The 10,765-nt window shown below is 43.1% G+C and overlaps 2 protein-coding genes across 2 annotated transcripts; both read right to left on the reverse strand.

The window, feature by feature from the left end:
• Nucleotides 1-811: 811 nt before the first annotated feature.
• LOC137172115 (uncharacterized) lies at nucleotides 812-3,036 on the reverse strand. The gene is made up of 2 exons (XM_067576379.1): nucleotides 2,264-3,036; nucleotides 812-2,133 (listed from the first exon to the last, which is right to left on the reverse strand). The coding sequence occupies exon 2, from the start codon at nucleotides 1,843-1,845 to the stop codon at nucleotides 937-939; it is 909 nt and encodes a 302-aa protein (XP_067432480.1). The 5' UTR covers nucleotides 1,846-2,133; nucleotides 2,264-3,036; the 3' UTR covers nucleotides 812-936.
• A 2,991-nt stretch (nucleotides 3,037-6,027) lies between these two features.
• On the reverse strand, nucleotides 6,028-8,252 carry LOC137172117 (uncharacterized). Its single transcript, XM_067576381.1, has 2 exons — nucleotides 7,480-8,252; nucleotides 6,028-7,349 (listed from the first exon to the last, which is right to left on the reverse strand). Exon 2 carries the CDS (start codon nucleotides 7,059-7,061, stop codon nucleotides 6,153-6,155), a length of 909 nt encoding a protein of 302 aa, XP_067432482.1. The 5' UTR covers nucleotides 7,062-7,349; nucleotides 7,480-8,252; the 3' UTR covers nucleotides 6,028-6,152.
• Between the last annotated feature and the right edge of the window lie 2,513 nt (nucleotides 8,253-10,765).

Raw genomic sequence — 10,765 nt, forward strand, 5'->3', positions numbered from 1 at the left:
TTGAGCATGTTTAGAGGGTCAAATTTAGGTGTGAAGTGGTGGAATAATAAATAAAGAAAGAAACACATGAAATACAATCCTTGCCCTTAGGTGAGAACTACTGTTTTACAGTAGTCCTCTACCTTTTGAGACTTGTAATGTAAGAGGGACCTGGGGGGAGGGAGGTTTCTCCAGGAGTTGCTGCCACAGAGGACCAAAAAGAGGCACTTCTGGAGGAGAGGGAGGCTTCTTCAGAGGTTTCTGCCACAGAAGACCAAAAAAGGCCCTTCTGGGGTGGGGTGGGGGGGGGGGGGGGGGGGGTGGGGGGGGGGGGGGGGGGGGGTTCCTCCAAGAGTACAGAGGACCAAAAAGAGGCACTTCTGGAGGAGAGGGAGGCTTCTTCGGAGGTTTCTGCCACAGACGACCAAAAAGAGGAACTTCTGGAGCAGAGGGAGGCTTCTTCGGAGGTCCTGGAGAAACCTCCCTTTCACCCCAGAGGTGCCTCTTTTTGGTCCTCTGTGGCAGCAACTCCTGGAGAAACCTCCCCCCCCACCCCAGAAGTCCCTCTTTTTGGTCGTCTGTGGCAGAAACCTCCGAAGAAGCCTCCCTCTCCTCTAGAAGTGCCTCTTTTTGGTCCTCTGTGGTAGCAACTCCTGGAGAACCCCCCCCCCCCCCCCCCCCCCACCCCAGAAGTCCCTCTTTTTGGTCTTCTGTGGCAGAAGCTTCTCTCTCCTCCAGAAGTGCCTCTTTTTGGTCCTCTGTGGCAGCAACTCCTGGAGAAACCTCCCCCCCACCCCAGAAGTCCCTCTTTTTGGTCTTCTGTGGCAGAAGCTTCTCTCTCCTCCAGAAGTGCCTCTTTTTGGTCCTCTGTGGCAACAACTCCTGGAGAAGCCTCTCTACCCCCCGAAGTCTCGCTTTTTGGTCTTCCGTGGCACAGAGACTGCTATTATTTAGTCTTCAGAGGGACAATGGAAGCAGCATGACATTGCCCTCCAAATGCCACGGAAGAAAGGCATGCACTCTCTTCTTCTTCTTTATCTTTCTCTTAACTCCAAAGTCCTCAGCCTCCAACTCCTCCTGCAGGACTTCCAGCTCCAGCTCCATGTATACAATCACGTTGGTCTCCAGTCTTGAGGATGTGGTTGTCACGTCATCCAACGAAACCTGTGGAGAAGCCTCCCTCTCCTCCAGAAATCCCTCTTTTTGGTCCAGCTCCGGCTCCATGCAAACAATCACGTTGGCCTCCAATCTTAACATGGATGTCCTCACAGTGGTTGTCTCATCCAGCAAGACCTCTGGAGAAGCCTCCTTCTCCAGAAGTCCCTCTTGTGACCCTTCCGACGTGCTGAGCTGAGGCTGAGGTCTGCATGCGGCAGTCTGCACTCTATTGTCCATATCTTGGATTGCAAAGATGACGTTCTCTCTTGCAGAGAACAAGCTGTCATCATAGTCCATTATGTGGAAGGTCTTGGAGTGATGGTCAAAATCCTTTAAGATGGATTTGACCATGAATCTTGCTGCTATAGTGCAGACCGCGAGCAGAGGAGCTGCAGAGAGAGGTCCATACTGAGGCAGACAGGGAGCTGCTGAGTCACTCAGCAGTCTCCCAACCTCAACGCTGGCTGCTTCAATTTGGTCTGCAGACTCTGGTTCCTCCAGGAGGAACTTAAGAGTGGTGTTTATCATCTCCTGGATGACTGGTGCAGTGCTCTGCTGGAGCTCTAAGAGCTCTCCTGGCTTCGCATCCCCTGAAGAGATGGATGGAATGCAAGATCCACCAAAATATTTCAGCAGCTTGCTGAACAGTGACAGTAGATATGTTCGCACAGCCTCCTCTGCTTTTGGTCGGAAGACTGTAACAAACATCTAAAGGCCCTCCAGTGTGACCTTCCTGTTCAGCAGCTGTGAAAGCTGCCTCTCCTCGTCCAGCTCCTCCTGCTCCATTTGACAGAGACAGTATCTCCTTGCTGTTGTCCAGGCCTGTCAACAACACTCAGTTAGTTTCAGCCATAAGATAATAAAGGTTTATAGTAGACTAGTGTTACACACAGGTTTACATATCAAACTACAGTCTGAAGATTCACTATATTTACTCACCAGTTCAGCCATGAGATGTTTTGTCTCGAGTCTGCCATCATCATTCATCATCATTTCCTGAAACATGTAAAAATAAAAAAATATTGTGTTATTTTCTACAACTGCTACATGTTTGTAAAAAAGCTGTAATATAATATGTCAGTTCTCTATCGGTGTATGAGTCATATAAACGGTCAGTTTGACTTACTCCTCCACAAAGTTCCTTCCTGTCAGCAGCCAGGTCTTCATCTGTCTGACAGTTAAATGATCAGGGACTTGATCCTGCTGCTTCAGGAGCATGAACTACCTGAGCATCATTTTCTGCAAGACAGATTCAGCAAACAATCAGCTCACAGAAACACATATTATACTCAAATGTAACATTAAATTGAACGGTGCACCTTTACATTTGACAGTGACTTGCTTCTGCTTGGTAGTGGCATCGCCTTTCTTCAGAGAAAGAGGATGGTCTCATTTGTTGGACTCGTTTAAAGACAGCATTGGCGTCCATTTTTAAGAGATGTCAGTTTTCCACAGAGAGAAAAAAACAATCAGTAAAGTAAACAATCAGTAACCAGGTTTGTCGAACGCAATGAACAAATACGTTGGTTCAGAGGGTTTGGACAGCTGAGCGATCAGGTACCAAATGAGTGAGAATGTGCTTGAGTTCTTCAAGTTAAGAACATTCAGAATGTAGATGTGTGTGACGTCATCAACATTCTTGACACATCAAAGAACGGAACTGCTGATATGAAAATGAGGGAACTGAACCCACGTCTGAGCTTAACTCCGCCCACTGCATAATTTTGAAAAATGCTAAAAAGTGGTCAAGAAGCTGAAGGGGGGTGGGGAGGGGGGTCTCCGCAACATGCCAAATCAAAATGAATGCTGTGTATTTCTACATTTTTTTCACCTCGATATGCAAATAATTAGTTCAAAATGTATATTGTAGCACCATGCCCTTCACCACAAGATACTATATTCACCAGCATTCACATACCACAGTATTAAGTCATAACTTTAGACTTTTGTCTAAAGTTATGTCTGTTAAAAAACACTTTTCACAAAAATATAAAGACTTATGAGTTAATTTCTGGGTATCGCTTACCGTTTGTAATTAGTTGCCAAACTTTTGAAGGTGTGGATGATGCCTTTAACCGGCCAGAACCTTTCAATGCTAAATTGGATTGCAACCAAATTTGGGAATGTTGTACATAAAGCCACACTGCACCAGTATGTAACATTTGATATAATTCTACCCACAGTAAAGTAATTATAACATGATATTTCTTCAATTCTGTTGTTTTTAATAAAATGATACTTGGTACAAAAGTTCTCCATGAGAATCTGCACAACATACTGAATCGTGTGACATAGAAGAAATAGGAACATTAGAGCACGTATATTATTGATTTGATTTATTGATTGGGCCAGTGTGCAGTTATTAACATTAAAGATTCACTGCACTGGAAATCTACATAATTTTTACATTTTATCAAATTTTTCACCAGACCTGATGTGCGTGCCAAATTTGGTGAGTTTTTGAGCATGTTTAGGGGGTCAAATTTAGGTCTGATGTCCCGTAATAATAAAGAAACAAACACACGAAATACAATAGTATTTACCCTAATAATAAATTAAAGTTACTGCACTATACATCATGCTTTTCATTCCTTAATGACATGTTACTATAATCCTTATTCTCAAATGCATAATGGTTACAGGGAGGAAAGAGACTTGTGGTATTGTGGCTTTGCAAAAATATTTTTTTTGTCAATGTGGTTCCTGTGTAGGGCAAGGCTGAGTATCACTGCATTAAATGGTCATGACTATTACTGACACAGTTTAGTTGTGCTGCAGTGGAAAAGGAAAACAACTTCTCTGTTTCTTGCAAGGAGTCAGGGCACCTGCTGACAGCTGTTTTATGATGATTTATGGTCTGACTGTATATAAAGAAGTTGATATTAGCTCCACCTTCAGCAGCTACAACAGTAACATGCTGCTTACACACCGATGCTTTAGTATTTATAATCTACTGGTGTACTGAGTCAGAGGGACCAAACCACTACTTTACTTTTGTTCTTTTTAACTACATTTTTCTCTCTCAGAACTGGTTCTTAGGATGTGCTGTCTGACGGTGTCAGAAATCAAATAGTCGCTCTGAACAGCTTCACTCAATGACGGAGTGAAAAACTGACTGACACAGAGAGGGGAGGGGGAAGACGAGATATAGTATCATTTCACCAAGGAGATAACGGAGCATATTTTTATAATAGTGTTGTACTCGGTCAGTGTTATGGGTCTCTTGTTTTTCATTCTGAAGGCAGCGACACTACAGGGTAACCAGGCTACCTTGGCTAAGCTGGCTAGCATACATCTATTCTACAATTTAGTGGTGCGTTGCCAAACCGTTCCGGGTAGGGATGTCAAAATATAACGGTATTGATGATAACTGTGACATTCAAAAAATGAAAAACTGATATCATGTTAATACAACACATATGATAATATTGTGTAAATAACCCAGTGCCTCTTAAATCATTTCCATTTCTGTCTGGTTTACACTCTAACATAGTAGGTGGCAGTAATGCACCTTAACGCTGGTTGCCATAAACCGGAAAAAAGAAGACGACGATGACACAGTAACTAGTTAGCTACTACCACTGTTGTGAGGCCACAACTGCCACGGAAAATCATGTTGGAGATGAAAGACGAGAGCAAGACACTCTACCTGCACCCGAAAAAGTTATCCTGGCAGTGTGGGAATTTTTTGGATTCTCTAAAAAAGACAATGTGTTGGTGGACGTGTTGGATTAAGGTCTTAGTTGTGTTGTTATTTAAGTCAGTGGAGAAAAGAAAAGCAGACATGGCTAGTGCAAGTCAGGATTAAGCCATTACTAAATCATTGGCCTACTTCATAGCAAAGGACATGATGTCCTTTAGAACTGTAGAGAGGCCAACCTTTAAAGCACTGATGGAAACAGTTTCTCCAAAATACAAAATCCCAAGAAGACAACAATTTTCAGATAAAGAAATCCCAAACATGTACCTAAAAGTAAGAGCTGACATTGTCAGCTCCTTGGCTGAAGCCGAGCACTTTGCATTTACAACTGATCCCTGGACCAGCAATACTAGACACCCCTACGTGAGCTTAACAGCTCACTTCATCACACCAGCATGGGAAATGAAAGCCGCATGTCTAGAGACTGCTTTTTTACCTGACGACCAAACAAGTGAAAACATTAAACAGACATTTGAAAATCTAATATAAGAGAGGGGAATTGACCAGACAGCAGTCATGTGTGTCACTACTGACATTACTGGATCAGCTGCTTTGGACATAATTTAAATCTTGTACTTGGAAAGCCCTGAAGATTGACCACGTGGATGCAGCTGTGAGGGCTTGCAGGAGTGTCATCCAGAGATTTAACCACTTACAGAAGAGAAGGAGGGAGCTGGCAAAAAAGCAAGCAGAACTAAATCTCCTCCAACATACCTTGATCCAAGATGTTGTGACTTGATGGGGGTCCACATATGACATGATTTCCAGGTAAGTTAGAATTTTTTGAGAGAGGAACTTCTGGAGCAGAGGGAGGCTTCTTCGGAGGTCCTGGAGAAACCTCCCTTTCACCCCAGAGGTGCCTCTTTTTGGTCCTCTGTGGCAGCAACTCCTGGAGAAACCTCCCCCCCCACCCCAGAAGTCCCTCTTTTTGGTCGTCTGTGGCAGAAACCTCCGAAGAAGCCTCCCTCTCCTCTAGAAGTGCCTCTTTTTGGTCCTCTGTGGTAGCAACTCCTGGAGAAACCCCCCCCCCCCCCCCCCCCCACCCCAGAAGTCCCTCTTTTTGGTCTTCTGTGGCAGAAGCTTCTCTCTCCTCCAGAAGTGCCTCTTTTTGGTCCTCTGTGGCAGCAACTCCTGGAGAAACCTCCCCCCCACCCCAGAAGTCCCTCTTTTTGGTCTTCTGTGGCAGAAGCTTCTCTCTCCTCCAGAAGTGCCTCTTTTTGGTCCTCTGTGGCAACAACTCCTGGAGAAGCCTCTCTACCCCCCGAAGTCTCGCTTTTTGGTCTTCCGTGGCACAGAGACTGCTATTATTTAGTCTTCAGAGGGACAATGGAAGCAGCATGACATTGCCCTCCAAATGCCACGGAAGAAAGGCATGCACTCTCTTCTTCTTCTTTATCTTTCTCTTAACTCCAAAGTCCTCAGCCTCCAACTCCTCCTGCAGGACTTCCAGCTCCAGCTCCATGTATACAATCACGTTGGTCTCCAGTCTTGAGGATGTGGTTGTCACGTCATCCAACGAAACCTGTGGAGAAGCCTCCCTCTCCTCCAGAAATCCCTCTTTTTGGTCCAGCTCCGGCTCCATGCAAACAATCACGTTGGCCTCCAATCTTAACATGGATGTCCTCACAGTGGTTGTCTCATCCAGCAAGACCTCTGGAGAAGCCTCCTTCTCCAGAAGTCCCTCTTGTGACCCTTCCGACGTGCTGAGCTGAGGCTGAGGTCTGCATGCGGCAGTCTGCACTCTATTGTCCATATCTTGGATTGCAAAGATGACGTTCTCTCTTGCAGAGAACAAGCTGTCATCATAGTCCATTATGTGGAAGGTCTTGGAGTGATGGTCAAAATCCTTTAAGATGGATTTGACCATGAATCTTGCTGCTATAGTGCAGACCGCGAGCAGAGGAGCTGCAGAGAGAGGTCCATACTGAGGCAGACAGGGAGCTGCTGAGTCACTCAGCAGTCTCCCAACCTCAACGCTGGCTGCTTCAATTTGGTCTGCAGACTCTGGTTCCTCCAGGAGGAACTTAAGAGTGGTGTTTATCATCTCCTGGATGACTGGTGCAGTGCTCTGCTGGAGCTCTAAGAGCTCTCCTGGCTTCGCATCCCCTGAAGAGATGGATGGAATGCAAGATCCACCAAAATATTTCAGCAGCTTGCTGAACAGTGACAGTAGATATGTTCGCACAGCCTCCTCTGCTTTTGGTCGGAAGACTGTAACAAACATCTAAAGGCCCTCCAGTGTGACCTTCCTGTTCAGCAGCTGTGAAAGCTGCCTCTCCTCGTCCAGCTCCTCCTGCTCCATTTGACAGAGACAGTATCTCCTTGCTGTTGTCCAGGCCTGTCAACAACACTCAGTTAGTTTCAGCCATAAGATAATAAAGGTTTATAGTAGACTAGTGTTACACACAGGTTTACATATCAAACTACAGTCTGAAGATTCACTATATTTACTCACCAGTTCAGCCATGAGATGTTTTGTCTCGAGTCTGCCATCATCATTCATCATCATTTCCTGAAACATGTAAAAATAAAAAAATATTGTGTTATTTTCTACAACTGCTACATGTTTGTAAAAAAGCTGTAATATAATATGTCAGTTCTCTATCGGTGTATGAGTCATATAAACGGTCAGTTTGACTTACTCCTCCACAAAGTTCCTTCCTGTCAGCAGCCAGGTCTTCATCTGTCTGACAGTTAAATGATCAGGGACTTGATCCTGCTGCTTCAGGAGCATGAACTACCTGAGCATCATTTTCTGCAAGACAGATTCAGCAAACAATCAGCTCACAGAAACACATATTATACTCAAATGTAACATTAAATTGAACGGTGCACCTTTACATTTGACAGTGACTTGCTTCTGCTTGGTAGTGGCATCGCCTTTCTTCAGAGAAAGAGGATGGTCTCATTTGTTGGACTCGTTTAAAGACAGCATTGGCGTCCATTTTTAAGAGATGTCAGTTTTCCACAGAGAGAAAAAAACAATCAGTAAAGTAAACAATCAGTAACCAGGTTTGTCGAACGCAATGAACAAATACGTTGGTTCAGAGGGTTTGGACAGCTGAGCGATCAGGTACCAAATGAGTGAGAATGTGCTTGAGTTCTTCAAGTTAAGAACATTCAGAATGTAGATGTGTGTGACGTCATCAACATTCTTGACACATCAAAGAACGGAACTGCTGATATGAAAATGAGGGAACTGAACCCACGTCTGAGCTTAACTCCGCCCACTGCATAATTTTGAAAAATGCTAAAAAGTGGTCAAGAAGCTGAAGGGGGGTGGGGAGGGGGGTCTCCGCAACATGCCAAATCAAAATGAATGCTGTGTATTTCTACATTTTTTTCACCTCGATATGCAAATAATTAGTTCAAAATGTATATTGTAGCACCATGCCCTTCACCACAAGATACTATATTCACCAGCATTCACATACCACAGTATTAAGTCATAACTTTAGACTTTTGTCTAAAGTTATGTCTGTTAAAAAACACTTTTCACAAAAATATAAAGACTTATGAGTTAATTTCTGGGTATCGCTTACCGTTTGTAATTAGTTGCCAAACTTTTGAAGGTGTGGATGATGCCTTTAACCGGCCAGAACCTTTCAATGCTAAATTGGATTGCAACCAAATTTGGGAATGTTGTACATAAAGCCACACTGCACCAGTATGTAACATTTGATATAATTCTACCCACAGTAAAGTAATTATAACATGATATTTCTTCAATTCTGTTGTTTTTAATAAAATGATACTTGGTACAAAAGTTCTCCATGAGAATCTGCACAACATACTGAATCGTGTGACATAGAAGAAATAGGAACATTAGAGCACGTATATTATTGATTTGATTTATTGATTGGGCCAGTGTGCAGTTATTAACATTAAAGATTCACTGCACTGGAAATCTACATAATTTTTACATTTTATCAAATTTTTCACCAGACCTGATGTGCGTGCCAAATTTGGTGAGTTTTTGAGCATGTTTAGGGGGTCAAATTTAGGTCTGATGTCCCGTAATAATAAAGAAACAAACACACGAAATACAATAGTATTTACCCTAATAATAAATTAAAGTTACTGCACTATACATCATGCTTTTCATTCCTTAATGACATGTTACTATAATCCTTATTCTCAAATGCATAATGGTTACAGGGAGGAAAGAGACTTGTGGTATTGTGGCTTTGCAAAAATATTTTTTTTGTCAATGTGGTTCCTGTGTAGGGCAAGGCTGAGTATCACTGCATTAAATGGTCATGACTATTACTGACACAGTTTAGTTGTGCTGCAGTGGAAAAGGAAAACAACTTCTCTGTTTCTTGCAAGGAGTCAGGGCACCTGCTGACAGCTGTTTTATGATGATTTATGGTCTGACTGTATATAAAGAAGTTGATATTAGCTCCACCTTCAGCAGCTACAACAGTAACATGCTGCTTACACACCGATGCTTTAGTATTTATAATCTACTGGTGTACTGAGTCAGAGGGACCAAACCACTACTTTACTTTTGTTCTTTTTAACTACATTTTTCTCTCTCAGAACTGGTTCTTAGGATGTGCTGTCTGACGGTGTCAGAAATCAAATAGTCGCTCTGAACAGCTTCACTCAATGACGGAGTGAAAAACTGACTGACACAGAGAGGGGAGGGGGAAGACGAGATATAGTATCATTTCACCAAGGAGATAACGGAGCATATTTTTATAATAGTGTTGTACTCGGTCAGTGTTATGGGTCTCTTGTTTTTCATTCTGAAGGCAGCGACACTACAGGGTAACCAGGCTACCTTGGCTAAGCTGGCTAGCATACATCTATTCTACAATTTAGTGGTGCGTTGCCAAACCGTTCCGGGTAGGGATGTCAAAATATAACGGTATTGATGATAACTGTGACATTCAAAAAATGAAAAACTGATATCATGTTAATACAACACATATGATAATATTGTGTAAATAACCCAGTGCCTCTTAAATCATTTCCATTTCTGTCTGGTTTACACTCTAACATAGTAGGTGGCAGTAATGCACCTTAACGCTGGTTGCCATAAACCGGAAAAAAGAAGACGACGATGACACAGTAACTAGTTAGCTACTACCACTGTTGTGAGGCCACAACTGCCACGGAAAATCATGTTGGAGATGAAAGACGAGAGCAAGACACTCTACCTGCACCCGAAAAAGTTATCCTGGCAGTGTGGGAATTTTTTGGATTCTCTAAAAAAGACAATGTGTTGGTGGACGTGTTGGATTAAGGTCTTAGTTGTGTTGTTATTTAAGTCAGTGGAGAAAAGAAAAGCAGACATGGCTAGTGCAAGTCAGGATTAAGCCATTACTAAATCATTGGCCTACTTCATAGCAAAGGACATGATGTCCTTTAGAACTGTAGAGAGGCCAACCTTTAAAGCACTGATGGAAACAGTTTCTCCAAAATACAAAATCCCAAGAAGACAACAATTTTCAGATAAAGAAATCCCAAACATGTACCTAAAAGTAAGAGCTGACATTGTCAGCTCCTTGGCTGAAGCCGAGCACTTTGCATTTACAACTGATCCCTGGACCAGCAATACTAGACACCCCTACGTGAGCTTAACAGCTCACTTCATCACACCAGCATGGGAAATGAAAGCCGCATGTCTAGAGACTGCTTTTTTACCTGACGACCAAACAAGTGAAAACATTAAACAGACATTTGAAAATCTAATATAAGAGAGGGGAATTGACCAGACAGCAGTCATGTGTGTCACTACTGACATTACTGGATCAGCTGCTTTGGACATAATTTAAATCTTGTACTTGGAAAGCCCTGAAGATTGACCACGTGGATGCAGCTGTGAGGGCTTGCAGGAGTGTCATCCAGAGATTTAACCACTTACAGAAGAGAAGGAGGGAGCTGGCAAAAAAGCAAGCAGAACTAAATCTCCTCCAACAT

Source organism: Thunnus thynnus, chromosome 20 (genome assembly GCF_963924715.1).
Source record: "Thunnus thynnus chromosome 20, fThuThy2.1, whole genome shotgun sequence".
Lineage (NCBI taxonomy): Eukaryota > Metazoa > Chordata > Actinopteri > Scombriformes > Scombridae > Thunnus > Thunnus thynnus.

Excerpts from the sequence above, each read along its gene's own strand:
- LOC137172117 (XM_067576381.1), bottom strand. The coding sequence starts at position 7,061 with ATGTTTGTTACAGTCTTCCGACCAAAAGCAGAGGAGGCTGTGCGAACA.
- LOC137172115 (XM_067576379.1), bottom strand. The coding sequence starts at position 1,845 with ATGTTTGTTACAGTCTTCCGACCAAAAGCAGAGGAGGCTGTGCGAACA.